Raw genomic sequence first — 17,422 nt, forward strand, 5'->3', positions numbered from 1 at the left:
ATCAAAATAAGGGAATAAAAATGGCAAGGTGCTGACTCCTTGAAAGACACACAAGGAGTGAAGTGACTGCCACTAGGATAAAGTAGGCTTCTTTCTGAAGTGTTTAAGGGAACTGCTGACTACAAGAAAGGCTAGTACAAACCAGTGGGATTGACTTTGTAACAAATTTTGCTTTTACTTATTAACTTATACAAAAATACTTACCAAAGTGATCAAAGAAAACCAGTTTAAGCACTAACTAAACAGAAAGAAGTGATATTAGAAATAACAAATAACTTCTCATAATTACCCAAATTACCAACACGGCTAGCACTACCTGACAACTGAAGAGTAGCGTTGTTATCAGTGAATTGATCCAAAACTAATGTGAGCCATTGAAAGAATAATAAAATTAATAAGTGCAAAAAATAAAGGTTAAAGGTGAAATAATGAATGATGGAAAGGAAATCCCTCAGCAAAGGCGCTGAGTAAAAGGATGAAGAGTAATGCAGACCACAAAAAAACTGTGACGCAGACCACAAAAAAACTGATGCCAGTGAATGATGATGACACACGTCTTCTGGCAGTGCTTGTGCAGTATTTGAGGCTACTTTTATCCTTTGGATAAAATTTGCAGCTTCTAAGACATTTGAAGAAGATATATCTGGGCTACATTTGTGATGGAGTGATTGAAATCAATAAAAAACAAAGCTGTCATTCTACAATAACAAATAATATCCTGCGTATATTATAAATCTAAACTTAAACTGACAATTGAAAATAGTCTTACTTTTCTTTCAGCTCAAATCAGTGACTAACTAATAATGTATGCATATGAACAATTTGTTAAGAAAAAGATTTAGTATCCTATGAAATAAAGTGGAAACTGCTCTATCAATCTGAATATCAAAATATAAAATCTTGAGATACATTACACTCAGTTACAATGCATCAATTAATAAAAAAAATTTGATAGAATACAAAAAATAGCTGTATATAGATAACTTAAGAAAAGTCACTGAACTTTATAAACAAGCAACAAGCAAAAGGATATAAGACCAAATATATTAGCTCGTACAGCAAACCTAGAAAATATATCTACCTTGTCCAGGGAGGTAACGATTAACAGTCAGCTGGTCTGGAACTTCTGGTATGATTCCGTTTTCAACAATTCTATCAAGAATTGGTGACAACTCTTTTGGAATTCCCTGAACTAAAGGACAGTCCTTGTCAACTGAATTTGTGCCATACTTAAATTCATATCCAAAATGCCTCACTTGTCGATGTTTCAGCACACTTCCTGATGGTGAACAACATTGTAAATACAAACAGTCTTCTTAAAATCAGGCTTCACCTGTGTAAGACTATCTAATCAAAACTGCATAAAATATTAAAAGATTCTCCTGAATAAATTTTGCACATGATAAAATGCTCACAAATAAAATATTTTTTCCATTATAAAATTAAGTTTCATACATACTTACCAAGTAATTACATAGCGATAGTATCTAACTCGCATGGCAGCCTTTACTTAAAAAATTGTGGTAGCACTTCAATAGTTTAGTGTAGGGGAAAAGCCCCACCCACCAACGGGAGTACGGGAAACGACTTAACAGAAAACCTCATTCTGTTTGTGCCCTTATGTCCATGAGAGAGGAGGGAGGACTCCAATCCATAATTACTTGGTAAGTACCGTATTTGACGGCGTATAAGACGCACTTTTTTAATAAAAAAATGGCCTAAAAAATCCCCCTGCGTCCTATGTACATAATGTAGGCTCAAAATTTAAGAAATTTGGCCGAAATTATACGTGAAACGTCACATAGATGTTGTAGCCTAGCCTAACATTCGGTGTTATCCTAATAACCTATTAAAAACCAAAGTTTATTATAATTATTTATCATTATTACACTTACCATCACCACAATTACTACTGCTAGTATTATAATCAATATCTACATTGTTATTATCGATATTTTCATTAAAATGTGTTAATATCATTATAAATCGTCTACAGCGCGCGCGCATTCCACATTTACAGACTTACACAGTACGTGTGCTGCCACCTATTGGTGATTATCTCGAGAGCTTTACGGATAACAAGGCTGAAACGTAGTAAATTCCAGAGCTTGATTGCATACTTTTATAATATATAATGGATATATATAACATATATTACCGTAGGTAACATCTTTATTAATGTTTTTGTTGATTCTGCCGGTAAGAAACAATGTTTACAAATGAATGTGTTGCAATCTATTGGTAAACCTATGAGGTAGCTTTCAGCAGCAGATGAAACATTCGATCGTAGTAAATGGCTGATTGTATAATACAGGCAGTCCCCGGTTTACGACGGGGGTTCCGTTTTTACGCCGCGTCGTAAACCGAAAATCGTCGTAAACCGAAAAATCATCGAAAATCGTCAAAAATCATAAGAAAACCTTACTTTTAATGCTTTGGGTGCATTGAAAACGATGTAAACTGCATTTTCATTGAGTTTTTCATAAAAAAAAAAACCTCCAAATTATGATTGTTCTGCCGTTTTGGAGCCATATTTCTTCCGTCGGATCAGCGTACGACGCGTCGTAACCCCGGAACATGCGTCGTAAACCAGGAAATAATTTCTGATGAATATATTTGAAAAGCGTCGTAAACTTGGAACGTCGTAAGCCGGACCCGTCGTAAACCGGGGACTACCTGTACATATTTTGATAAATATAAATATGGTAGATAACTTCTTTATTAATGTTTTTGTTGATTCTGTTGGTAAAAACAATATGCATATGATAACTTAATACTACAGTTTTTACTTACCAAATTCATATGAGCATAGGCTAGGAAACCTTTTTTTTTTCCCTCAATGTCCTGCTGAAATTGGGGTGCGTCCTATGCAGACATGCGTCTTATAAGCCATCAAATACGGTATATATGAAACTTAATTTTCTCATGAAAATAATATTTTCATATAAGCAACTTACCAAGTAATTACACAGCTGTATCCCACATTGACAGGAGGTGGGATGCATGGACACATTCTACTCCAAAACATTACATTATGGTAATGACTTTGAAATAGAAAAGTTGCTACCACTGAAGACAATGCCTGTCATTTCCTTATTTGGTAAGAAAGCTACTGCAGGTAAATACCGTCTCTGGTTGGTGCTCATTTTAACCTGTAGTGGCATAGCAGTATAGCCATGGAGTGCCTCTACTTAGGTGGGAGCTTTGCAGCAAAGGATATGTCAGATGGCTAACAAAGCTTACAAAAGGTGCCGTTGCCCTGGGAGCAGTACCAGAATGAAACAACCAGACAATGCTTTCACCTACAGTGAAAACACCACAACACATCCACTGAGTCTGGTGGGTACTCCAGGTATACTGTACCCACTGGCTCCCGAAAATTCGAGACCCTACTGCAAGGCGAAGAGATAGTAGGAAAAAAAGAGAGATTTAGAAGAAAAGAGAGATTCCCTGAGGGACGTATGTGCCTGAAAGCTAATAAGATAGAGACAGTCCTGATATCATGAGCTTTCACTTTAAAAGTAGGCAAAATGTTGGCCTGAATCTGAGAGTGTGCCTCAGAAATTAAGTCTCTGACAAAGAAGGACAATGCATTCTTAGTAGGAGGGCGAGACAGGTTCTTGACTGAGCACTAGAGGTTACTGGATGATCCTCTGATCTTCTGTGATCTTCTCGTTCATGCTCAGGTAATACCTTTGTAGTGCCACACGTGGACCCTACACACGCCTACACTGCGCCTGCCATTATCCTGTGACAAGGAAACCGCAAACGAAATATGCAGACGAAAGAAACACAACTCCTCTCGTACGACTTTCGTACATATATCTTCCTTATTATCATTGTCATATTTTATGTACTATTACCATTGTATGTACTGCACTGCCAGTTTTCCAGCTATGTATGTATGACCTTCAGTCCAATAACCCATTCCATTTTATATGTATATTTCTGTGTACAAACACTTGTACTTAATCCCTGTTTCTACCTGTCAGAGGTCAGAAGCTACACTCAGGTATCCATTAAGGTCTTAATGGAGAAAGAATGGGGCCAGGGCTTGGAAGGGTGCTCATTCTTGGCTGAAAATCCAAAGGTAATTTAGCCAATGCAAAGGTAAAGTAGCAAACTGCATCTCGTGGAAAAATCTACCTTTATCAATGGCTTGGAACTTGCTAATATGTTAGCAGCAGCCAAGGCCATGAGGAAGAGTCTTCCAAGCAAGGTTTCTCCAAGAAGAGGTACGAAGGGGTTCAAAAGAGGACTGTCAGCCACTACTACACTATGTCCAGGTTCCAGGAGACCGGATCTTCCTTTCTTCTTTAGACATAACAAAAGACTTGATGAGGTCGTTAAGATTCAGGACCCCTGTTTAAACACTAAGCTAAACACAGCTTGATACCCCTTAATGGTGGAGGACAAGAAATTCCTAGATCTCCTCGGATAAAGAAAGAAATCCGAAATTTGGGTCACAGACGTCTCAGAAGAAGAGACACTGAATCTCAACACCAGCTTCGGAAAATCTCTCACTTAGCCTGAAGACGCGGCTAGGAAATTGATGCCTGCATCTTGCAATGGCCTCCTGAAAACTCTTATGCTCTGACAAGCTTCCAGACAGTCTGAAGCCTGTCAGGGCAAGAATGAACAACCCTTTGGTATCTCTTAAAGTGGGGTTGTCTGAGTAGACAAGGTTTTTATGGGAAGGAGTCTCGAAGTCCACTCACAACCATAGTAGGTCCTGGAACCATTCTTTCATGGGCCAAAATGGGGCTATAAGAATGTTGCAAAGAGCCCAAGACTTGTTCAGCACTTCTCTGACCATGCTGAAGGGCAGAAAGGCGTAGTGGTCCAAGTGGGACCAATCTTGCCGTATGGCCATCTGCTCATGCTAGAGGGACCGGAGCCTGAGAACAAGAGAGGAAGGCAATGGTTCCTTGAGGTGACAAACAGGTCCAATGTTGGCCTGCCTCACAGTATCGCAGATTCCGATGGCCCAGGGGATCCAAGGTCTACTCGGTGGGAAGGACCTACTATTCAACAACTCACTTCATTCATCAGAATATTTAGTTTGCCAATCGACTGACCAGACTCACTCAATTTGATCTGTCCACTGTAGAAGGCCTCTTGCTGTCTGGCGGAGAGAAAAAGAGTGAATGGTGCAGCACTTTCATATGTACGCTGGGGCTGTGGTATTGTCTGAATGGACTGCCACAGTCTTGTGAACTAGGGTCGAGAAGCACTGAAGCCCTAAGTGAATAGCTTTCAGCTCTCTGACATTAATGTGAAGGTTCTGTTCTTTCGGAGATCATGTCCCGGAAACTTCAAGGTTCCCCAAGAGGACTCCTAAACCTAAAATCGAGGAGTCTGAATAGAAGTCTAAGTCAAGGCTCAGAGGATGAAGGGCTTTCCTTCCGAAAGTCTACATTCAGACTGCTACCATGCCAGTCCGACTTGATTAGCAGGTTTATGTGAAATGCGTACGTGTCCGGTTGTGTTTCCCTGTCCCAGTTGGCCTGAAGGAAGAATTGCAAAACTCTCATGAGAAGTTTGCCTAACTTGACGAACATCTTGATGGATGACAGAGTCAGTAGGCTCATCCACCGACGGGCTGAGCCAGACGAAGGGGCTAGAAACTTGTGGACTGTCTGAAGGGAGCCGACAACTCTCTTGGCTGACAGAAAAGCTCGAAAAGTCCGAGAGTTGAGACTCATCCCCAAAATAAAGGAACTCTTACGACAAAGCAGACTGGGACTAATGAAGGTAGATGATAATGCCCAGTTCCTGAGAGAGGAGATGTACAAGTCCTTCAAGCACTTTTCCCTCGAAGGGGATCACAGAGGCAAGTCGTCCAGATATAGGCTGACGTTAATGCCTATTAAATGAAGTCACTTGCTAGAGGAGCAAGGACTCAAGTGAACACTTGAGGTGCCATAGAGAGGCCGAAGCAAAGAGCCCGAAACTGGAGATTAGCTGGCACTGGGTGCTTGGGAACTGGCACCGGGCACTCGGGCGGTGCCGGAAGCTCCAAGAGGAGACAGGCTTATAGACGCTGACGTGGGGCACCTGTGTCCTGGAAGACAAACCTTAGATACTTCCTGGAGTCCAGATGGAAGGGAAAATGGAAGCATGCGTCCCACATATCCATTAAAGGGATGTTGCTGGAGAGGACTGACTGTCTAAGGAACAAACGCGGACAAATCCTTGGGCGTTTGGAAGAATGCACCATGAGATCCTAGGTCAACTTCTATTGGAGGTCAGACTTCTAGGTCTGAGTGACTCCTTAGTGGAACAGGAGCACAAAAAATCTTTCCTTCAAAAACCCCAGAGAGAAAAGAGCTGCAAGTTCAAGAGAGCCATCCCTGATGGTCTTGTCTGCACGAGAAAACACTCCTAGCCAGTACGAGGCAAAGTCTCCAGGAATCATTGCAATCTTCAATCTTCCTGGATAGTGTTCTCACCATCCATTCGAAGAAACTGGAAGCTTCAAACAACTCAAAGAGGTCTTTGACAAGGCCAAGTTCTGCTGACGAAAGACAATTTTCGCCAACGAAAACGCTGAGCATCGGGAAGAAGGAGCTTCCCTGGTAGCATAGGAAAGAAACCTCCTACAGATTAAATGCACGGGAGGAAAAACAAGGGAAGCCTTACTTCGCTCCCTCTTAGCAGAAAACCAAACTTCAATCCCCTGAGTGCCTTCCTAGAAGACAAGGAAAGCATCATGTGGGGAGCCTAGGTCTGTCATCTGGATGGCTCCTCATCAGGAAGGTCATGGTAGGCAAGACCTGGGCTAGCAGGAGCCAAAAAAGAGTAGAAAAGCTCTCCCACAAATATTGAAGGGGAGCTACATAGGCTAGGAGACCCGCAGTCAGAAACGGGTACTTGGTACTCCAAGCAGGAGATGATACTGAAGAGTTGGCACTTGGTAGCTGGCGCCGGGCACTCAGAAGTGGGTGCCAGGCGCTTGGCAACTGGCGCCGAGTGTTCGGGAACTGGCACTGGGCACTCGGAAACTGGCAGTGGACGCTCAGGAGCTGTCATTGGGCACTCGTGAAGAGATGGGCGCTTGAATGAAGACAACGGGCGCCGAGAGGGATCAATGGGAGCTTGAGAGCCAAATACTGGCACCCAACAGAAGTGCAATCAGGAGAGAAATAATCCAGACTGTCCCATGCGCTGCAGGAAGGTTTAGGACTGCGCCCAGCTCCTCAAACCGCAAATTGGGCAGCGGAGAAGAGCGGCCAGCATCACCTGCGTGCCTCTTCAATGGACGAGATGAATCTAGAACGCGCTTGTGGAGCTTACAAATTAGGGCTGGAATCTTGAGAGTTGGACGACAACAGACTCACATTCACAGAGACGACTTTCCAACGGCTGTCTGTCAAAGCCTGGGAGCGATCAAAACGCTTGACTGAGGAGATGACTACCTGTGGGCAAACCCCACCGGCCTCCCTTGGACCTATGGTATGTCTTCTCTCCAGGTAAGGAGACTATGACAGGGACCTTCATCTAGGAGAATTGGCAGGACAAGCAGCCACCTCCTCCACTTACACAACACTTTCTCATGTCATGACGCCTTTCCAGTGGCTGTCGGCCCGAGACCTGGGAATGTGCAACAGGTTCCACTGAGGGGGCAACTACCCATGGGCCAACCCCCTCAGCCTCCATTGGATTTTTGGTATGTCTTCTCCCAGGTTTAGGGGAGTATGACAGTGACCTTGGTCTAGGAGAACCGACAGGGGGAGTAGCCACCTCTTCCACTTCACTGTATTCACTACTAGGTTAAATTCTTGTTAAAACTAGACTCAAGACTGGCAATAGCAAGGGTTGGAAGCAAGGGAGCCAGGCGCAGGAGTAGGTGGATTAAAACTAGGCAGTCTAGAAGCAAGAGAAAAAGGCAGGAAGGGGGGAAGAAGGAATAGCAGAGCTATCTTCTAACCTAGGCTAAGGTAGAATTCTTAGGCTAAGGGAAGCTCGTTTCTTAGCTCTAGAGGCCGCTTTCCTTTTCTATCCCTCTCTAACTTGTCTAGTTGAGATTTAAGTACCTTTTACTGTTGCTAACCATTACATTTAGCACAAGTTTTCTTCCTACTGTATTTCTGCCCACTACATTTACTGCAAATTGTATATCAGACATAATAATAACCACAGAACTAGAAAACATGATCCTGAAAGCTATTAAAGCTTGAAGGCTACTCAAATAAGCAATAATAACTTCACCGAAATCCAGCCATACAACTGAAAATCAGTAAACAAAAGCTGCAGAAAACCCCTGATGTTACTCGAGAGCCGGCAGAAACAGAATGAAATTTTCTGCTAAGTTGTTTCCAGCTCCCCTGTTGGTGGGCGGGGCTTGTCAACTACACAACTATTGAAGCTCTACTGCAATTTTTTAAATAAACCTGCCATGTGAGTTAGAAACTACGGCTATGTAATTGCTTGGTAAGATTCTCTTATGAAAATTAATGTACAGTATATTAGTTCCTTAAATGCCTGACTCTTTCAACCATATACCTTCACAATAAAAGTATCTTTTTTAATAGCATAAAAGGTGTGCCTTTGTTTCATTTAAAAAAGTCCAGGAAATTTTGTGTACCTTACAAAGTGAAGGTCAAGTGTACAAAAGTTAGCCTAAAGGCTTTGTGCTACCAGCTTTGGTGAGACGCAACAAATCCCAACCTAAGATATAAATACTGTAAAAACTACTGGGGTCTCTTAAAACAAAATTAGACTACAGATATAAGAGCCATGCAAAGAATTATATTATTTTGTAATTAAGAACATTCAATTTTCCATTACCTGGGTAATACTGTATAGTACAGTGAATATAATTAAATAAACTCAAATGTTTCAGCATAATGACTTTTTTATAGATAACATAATAAGCACAGCCACTATATCTCTACAGAAAACTGCATTCACTAGCTTCTGTTGACTTTCCCATTTCCCCTCCACTGCTTCCTCAACCTGTCTCCAAAGCAACTGCCAATAATTACTTTATAAAATATTTGCCTCTTATTCATAGCATTAACATATAATACCTATAATATACTTAAAATTATAGCATCAGTAATATACAGAGAGAGATTGTAGGCTTAAACACATGTTGTTCACTTCTAGTTTAATCATGGCTTGCTGGTCATCATCCATAGTATTTGACATATATTCTGTCTTTGTTCAACTTATCTTCATCCCTTCATTCAAGATAGAAACAGCATGAAGAAACCCACCAAAACCAGTGACCCTGACCAGGGACCAAGCTGAGAAGAATTCTCACTGAAGGAAAGTAAAATACAATCTTAAAATACAATCATTCTCATTCCTCCTCACAGCCCAGTCCCCAGTTAGGGCTACTGCTCCTACTGTAACAAGCTCCCCTCCAGCTGTTTCTCTCCTGAACAGCTTATTTCATGATTTTCTGGGGCATATATTTCATGAACACAGGCCCTCCTGACCCCAACCCTTCCTATTTATCTGGATTTAGGATCAGCACTGATATGGCTTTGGACACATTCTTCACATTAATCTGGGGTGAATAGTACATAAGGTTAGATGGGAGGCATTAGATAAGTGGAGATTTATGGTCACAGCACAGGAATACATGAGTGACAGAATTTCAGAGATGCCCTTTGCATTGCACTGTTAAGGGCAATGATGAAGAAACTTCAAAATAACTTATTCAGTGCTCCCCATTTTTATGTGGGAACAGGTTCCAGAACCTACCATGGAAATGCAAAATCCACGGAAATGCAAAAAATCCCCTCTAAAAATGTTTATAACTGTCAAATACCTTGCACCCCTTAAACTAAAATGCTTATAACTACCTATTATAACATTTCACTGCTTAAATTGATACTTCAAATAAAAATATACTATCAAATAAAAATATATCTTAAATTATCATACTAAAACAATTTAATATCATTTCAAACAAAAAATACACCCCAAATCATCATCCCAAACCACCCAAAGTAACCTTACATTACAGTACAGTACTCTCCTACTACTGTTACTCTTAAGTAGACTATATACACCCCTAAAACGCTTAACTGCCTATTTTAACAGTTCATCGCCAAACTGACAGTTCAAACAAATATATACCTCAGACTATCATCCCAGAACACCTAATATTATTTCAGTCATGTTGTATAATTAAGTTCAAGCCTACAATTATTACTCTTAAGTATCCCCTATCATTCAGACACACATTTTCTTTGGCCTACATAACTACTCATCGTTCTGCTTATACCGTATGTAACGCACTGGGCGTATATTTACGTATATTTTCCTGTGTTGTAAAATGATTTTTAAATTATATTTACTGTACAGGTACATATTTTAGGATAGTACTACTGTTCAGAGAATATCTAAAATACATGGGTAGTTTAGATCGATGGGACATGTACATACCTTCAAACAGAAAGCTAGGTTTGTTAATTACATCATGTTAGTATTTTCGTGATTACGTACAAATACATTTGATAAAAAATATTAGCTACAGTAAATTGTTAGTAATCTCTGAAATGATATTATTAACATCATTTCAAAGTCATCTTAAACATTTTACCCTCGAAAACACATGTACGAGAGAGAGAGAGAGAGAGAGAGAGAGAGAGAGAGAGAGAGATTTTTCAGTGTCATTCGTGGCTATTTTATTTAACCACCAAATGGGCAAAATAATAATAATAATAATAATAATAATAATAATAATAATAATAATAATAATAATAATAATAATAATAATATACTGTAATTTAAAAATCTACGCATTTCTACAGTAAATTATGTGAAGGGTTGCGTTCAGATACTTGACATATATGACAGGTCCAACCTCACCCCGTCACTTCAGAAGTTTGGAAAAGACTGGGAATGTCTTTGTTTGTTTAAAATTTCACATAATTTACTGTAGAAATGCATAAATTTTTTAATTACAGTATATTATTATTAATATTATTATTAATATTATTATTAATATTAATATTACTATTACTATTATTATTACAGTATTTTTGATAGCGTAGTCGCTGTTTCGTCCTCAAAGGAGTTACCTTCCATGGTCTACCAGAGCTCCATGGTGACCAAACTAATATCAAAGAATTCTCTTCTAATTTAGTTGGTCTTTTGGCCAGGTATTGTGTCGTAATGATTAACATTATAACACATGATGGAGTATATATATAATGGACTCAAAGATAAGAGGGCACTTTCCCTTATCTTCAGCGAAGCTGAACCCAGTTTTTCCAACGTCAATTAACCTGCAAGAAAGAGAAGTGACTATTGCGCACGCGCATCCGCCCTCTTGTTTACAACCGGGCCGTTAAAAGACCAAGGAGCCATTACCTCTGTTTGGTCCAAAGCGAACGGTTCGCGTCTTTACCAGCGCTCTGAAAAAATTCGACTTCTTTCTTCGTTTTAGTATCGAGGATTATGGAAACATCAAAAATAGCAAGATAACTGCTCAATATTAACAAACAGTTGAAAGTTTTAGTTTTAAACTTCTAGAATTTATATAATTTGTGTATTAAAGCCGGAACCCGGCTCGTTGATCGCTACCCTACCTACCCCTCGTAAAGCGTTGATTGTTACCTAGTTTCGTAAAACGAAAATTGTTGTAAGTTCTAACTAAATGTTTTAACTAAAAGAAATGTTCCACAACTTACTATTAATATGGAAAATCCTTTCAGATTATACGATGTCTACAATAATCTAGGCAGTAAGTGAGAATAATTCAGACTAGATTAATAGTGGATGTTGTCTGTAGCCTATGTACATCCTTGGATTACGTATCCTTAGTGGCCAAGCTTAGACCGAGGACCCTAGGATCAGATAATAACAATATCTGGGCATAGTAAATCTATAGCCTAACATTGAGGCTACATAGTATAAATTTTTTCCCTTTTATATAAGCCAGTGCACTTTAGCATGAGCTAAATCGACGACTAGCTTAGGCATTACCTTATATCAAGTTAAGTGGTAACTTTTCATGAAACATCCCATTTCTGGACTAAATTCCTAGCCTAGACCATGTAATTAGGATTAGATGAAATCATAATCTGTGCTAGATGAGATGTAACCTAGCCTTAAGGCTACATACTAAGGTAGGCTAATTGTGTTATGTTTATGTAACCCATACACTTAAGAAGTGAGATTGCAGCTAAAAGTGTGAACAAATTCTGGCTATCGCATACAAGAAAAAAGATGCGAGACAGACCTCATCAGAGGATAAAAAGAGTTGGGGAGATACTTCGGCCACAAATTTGGAAGGAATCTCTGGTGAAACAGGTCACCCTGACTCCTCCATCTGTATGAGTGACAAACTCACAGATGCCTCGTTGACAGGTTGGGAGGACATTGGGAGGATTGTCAGGTGGCAGGGAGGTGATCAGCTACTCAGGAATTGTTATATTAAGTTCTTGGAGCTGATGGCTGCCTTTTTGTCTCTCAAAAAACTCAAACCTCCAGAAGAGAGAGAACATAACCACAATATCCTACATCAAGAGGTCTGGATCACATTCACCTCCTCTCAATATGGTAATGTTAGCCATCCTTCGGATGGCGCAAGCAAGGAAGTGGCACATGTCTGCAGTTCACCTCACAGGGGGTCCCATTGTAATAGCAGACTCTCTATCAAGGAAAACGACAGCCTCAACAGAGTGGATGTTGAACAACCACTCTTTTCAAATAATAGCCAACATGCTTCCACAACCAGAAGTGGACCTGTTCGCCACATACTAGAATCACAAACTCCTGATGTATGTGTTTCCAAACCTGGACAGTCAAGCAACAGCAAGAGATGCCTTCCTTAAGACTGGAACAAGGGGAGGATAACAATTTTTCTCCATTGTCCCAGATTTCAAAGGTTTTGAGCAAACACCCTAGCACAAAAGGGCGGATGCGCTTCTAACCTTCATAGGAATAGTGAACTTAACAGCCCCAAATTGGACAAACAGGCATTGATTCCTATATTACCTCAACAACGGACAAAAAGATCAATTCCACGGTCGTCCGCTGTTCTATCCCAGATAGTAGGAGGGAAAGTCTCTCCTTTCTAAGCCGAGACCTTCACGTTTAGATTTTTTTAAAAATATCTATCGTAATAATTACTCACTCAACATTGCTAGGTACCTAGTGCAAAAATTACGGACTTCTATCCAGCATTACCAGTCCGTATGGAAGATATGGTTAGATTACTGTATATCCATACTGAGAGCCCAGTTGAGATTTCTGTATAGAAACTATATTTTCTTATATACCCTTTTGAAGACGAATGCTTTGTGGTTACAACAGTCATGACATACAAGGCTGCATTAATGGAACCCTTGCTTTAGGGATTCGGGATTGACTCCGGTATAGAAGTTGTCACTTCCCTTCCACAGTCTTTTGCTCTACAAAGGCCCACTCCCTAAAGGCTTCCAATTTCTTGGTCCCTGGACAAGGTGCTTAGACTTCTATCAGCCCCTCAGTTCAGTGGACCCAATACAACCACAATGCACAGGCTATAAAAGGTGATCTTGATTGCATTAGCATCAGGAGCTCATACAGTATTAGTGAACTGGGCTCTCTTAGATGGGGATGATGCATCATGCAAATAGCTAACCATCAATTATTATTGTCCCCTGGCCCATCATTCCTGGCCAAGAATTTGGATCCTATAAAAAAGAAATCCATTCTTATAAGAAAATTCAATTTAGCAGACAGGACATTACGCCCAGTTCAAGCACTTAAGGTTTACCTAGAAGTCACGGCAAACACCCCAGAAGGTCCTATTTTCCTACACCCTAGCACAAACCAACCACTCTCCCTACAAAGACTGAGAATGTTTGTAAGGTTTTTCTCATTAAAAAGGAAATCCACACACTTTCCATAGGTCACATGATGTTGGGAAAGTAAGTACATCTTTGGCCTTCTTCAGAAAGGTCTTTCAAAGAAGTCTCCAGATGTATAGGGTGGTCATCAGTTAATCATTGCCTTATGTTCGAACAAATTCGACTACACTGTGTATCAGTAGGTGGCATGGTTAGTCTTAACCCCTAGGTGCTGCGGCAGAAAACCAGGGGTCATATTGACGATGAGTATGCTAACTTATCGCTGGGAGATGGGTGACAGTACTACAACAAAACCCAGCATGCTTAGGTAAGCCACTGTAGAACTACATCCTAAAACGTAAGTTTGTGCATAGTTTCTTGTTCCTTGGTATCAAAACCTGAAAAGTATTTGGAATAAAGAATGGGACTTGAACTCTGTGGCTTGACCTTGAACTGGAAATGTTATTTCCTCTGGGGTGTTGGGATTAAAAAGCAAGAGCTTAAGCCTTTTTTCGTCACCTGTCAATTTCTTTTGTAAAGCTCCTTTGAGGACGAAACAGCGACTACGCTATCAAAAAACAGGTTTTGACGTAGGAAAAACTTATTTTTGGTTGTCACTGTTGAGTCCTCAAAACCCTCCCACTTCCCTGACGAAAAGGCATGGGATTTTGGCAAAGGGATCAACCTGCATTGACCAACAGAGAGTAATGGCTCCTTGGTCTTTTAACGGCCCGGTTTAAACAAGAGGGCGGAAGCGCGTGCACAATAGTCACTTCTCTTTCTTGCAGGTTAACTGACGTTGGAAAAACTGGGTTCAGCTTCGCTGAAGATAAGGGAAAGTGCCCTCTTATCTTTGAGTCCATTATATACTCCATCATGTGTTATAATGTTAATCATTACGACACAATACCTGGCCAAAAGACCAACTAAATTAGAAGAGAATTCTTTGATATTAGTTTGGTCACCATGGAGCTCTGGTAGACCATGGAAGGTAACTCCTTTGAGGACGAAACAGCGACTACCAAAAATAGGTTTTTCCTACGTCAAAACCTGTTTATTATTATTATTATTATTATTATTATTATTATTATTATTATTATTATTATTATTATATTATTCAACGTTGTTACTGTAATCTCATTAATATTTGAAAATTAGTACTTATTATTAGGTAAATCATTTATTTACCATAAAAATGTGGTTAATCATCACCATCTCCCATAAATTTATTAAATTCTTGTGCCATCTCTCTCTCTCTCTCTCTCTCTCTCTCTCTCTCTCTCTCTCTCTCTCTCTCTCTCTCTCTCTCTCTCTCTCTCTCTCTCAGTATACATATATTTTAATAAAAAATACAGTATTAGTGACTACACAGTGTTGCTCTATGAAAAACAGCAAAATAGTGATCATTTTAGAGGTATAGCCCACAGAAAAATCTGCAAATTAGTGAAATTTCCCCAGCAGACAAGTGAATGATATGTTCTACAAAACGGAACGCAGAAATGTGAAACGTGTAAAAACGGGGTGGGGGGGGACTGTAGTAGGAAGAATTGTGTCTATCAGAGAAAAAAGGAAGATTTTCAGCTTTGCAGAATATGTTCTTCACAACAGTATTTATTTACTCAGGATCTGTGAAAATGGAATAATGGCATAAATATTCAAAGTAAAGACTTGAACTTTAAAAAATATCAGTATGAGCATCATTTTACATATATATGCAAGCATTAAAAACAGCAAGTTTTTAACAATACTTGACTTCATTATGCAGAGAATATCATGAGGAAATTAAGGTGTGATTTCTCTTCAAATTTACTTTAAGGTCCTTTGAGAAGCAAGAAAGCTGGAAATTAACACTGATTCAGATATACTACTGATGCTCCAATTTTATTACAATCTATACTGTATAGTAATTGTTTTCCGCAGCAACATAAAACTCATTCTATGAAGAGGCCTTGCTTGACATATAAAAATATAAAGTATTTTATTTCTCTCTGCCAGTATGACAGACCTCCTACTATTGAAAAGATTTTCTTTTATTATGACCCTCTTAGTTACATTTATCATATCTTAACATTAATTTTCTGACAGCTATAAGTTATACTGTATTCTGCTAGTTACAGCCCATTAAAATAGTGTTTTTTTTTTCAAAAAATAAAAGAATAATCTCAAATCTTAAAGGGTCAAGAATATAATTAATACTTTCACCACTAACAAACAAAGTATAATTTTTATTTCAAAATCAAATTTCTTCTCATACAACCCATTATTTCACAACCGCGTAATCCAGGATGCCCCATTATCCAGACATGTCTCAGGAAAAGAGTCCTGCTTTCTACTAGTCTGAATATGAATTCAGACTACTCAGTGCCCCTGCTGGTCATTGTCAATGTCATGTAAACCAGCTGCAATGAAAAGGTGGTTGGGAAGATGGGAAATTTTTTTGAAGTAAGGCACTTGAGAAAATATTAATTTCACTTAAAAGAAATTAAATTTTTTTCAAGACAAACCCATTACTTTATGATAGCCCCAGTGTTTATCTGCGAGGAATGACTTCAGTACCAAGAAAATCTCTAAAGGTCAATGCATATGTATGCAGGACCACCAGACCAGTTATACTGTTGGTTGAGAGTTCTGTAATTGCATCTACAGAAGTCTAGGGGCTAAAGAGACGTCATTATTTCATCAGGGCTTCTAATAATGCCATTAGTTGTGTTTTGTTTCATCACACAATTCCAGGTGAACATGGATAAGTAATGCTTACCATAAACTTGAGATGCAGGAGCAATTATCCCTCAGAGATTTATTCCTATAAGCCAAAGGATGGCTCATGAGGATGAGGAGGATGACGAGTGTGCCCGTAACCTCTTTTTTTTTTTCCAGGCTGAGGCATAACCACTATAGGGGCAAGGATTTGTTTTAAATTCCTCATGAAATGGGAAAGCTTCAATGTTGTATTTTCACAACTGTATTGATATCAAGAGTTCATTTCAACAGCCATACAGGTTGAAACAGCCCTGGCCTTAAGCCTGGATTGCCTCAGCTTCTTTGGTAACAGTTAAGCATGTAATATAATCTGCCTTAACCTACCAGATATTACATTTCTGGAAAGCTCTTTTTACACCATGCAAGTAGATAAAAATAAATGTTACCTCTTCCAAAACATTTTTTTCTTGAGGTTAAACCTCAAGGCTCTGACAGGGCATAAAGTAAGGTTTTCCAGATTACTAAGTTGACAAGGCGGAGCTGATATGACAAACTCAGGGGATGCAAAAGAGGAGGAGGAAGTTTTTTGTATTGACCACAAATCCAGTCACATAATTTTCAGCATGGGTAGCTTGAGTGGAGAGAGCATAACATTTACTCACATTCAGGCTGATTAATCCTTCTTGAATGACATAGATTATAAACTCAAAGTGAGTAACAAGAGGAAGTGCAGATTCCAGTGGCGCTGACAAAAGTGGGGTTGTTGCAGCATCCTGTTCTACAAAGGCCCCTGTAGAGTTTATCAGAAACCTTTGGAGGCTGGGAAGCCAAGCTTGTGGAGGCCATAGTGATGCTGCAAGACCACTGAAATATTTGAGGATTCTTACATTTTGTCTAGAACAGGCCTGATGAGGGAGCAAGGACAA

General features: G+C 39.6%; 1 protein-coding gene across 1 annotated transcript in view; it reads right to left on the bottom strand.

Moving 5' to 3' along the window:
- LOC136836491 (alkylated DNA repair protein alkB homolog 8) overlaps positions 1-17,422 on the bottom strand; it is a 101,676-nt gene that overhangs the window by 43,115 nt on the left and 41,139 nt on the right. The window contains exon 5 of the mRNA XM_067100824.1: positions 1,082-1,279. Coding sequence (XP_066956925.1) covers positions 1,082-1,279 — 198 coding nt within the window. The remainder of the gene's footprint in view (positions 1-1,081; positions 1,280-17,422) is intronic.

Source organism: Macrobrachium rosenbergii, chromosome 56 (assembly GCF_040412425.1).
Source record: "Macrobrachium rosenbergii isolate ZJJX-2024 chromosome 56, ASM4041242v1, whole genome shotgun sequence".
NCBI classification, from domain to species: Eukaryota; Metazoa; Arthropoda; class Malacostraca; order Decapoda; family Palaemonidae; genus Macrobrachium; species Macrobrachium rosenbergii.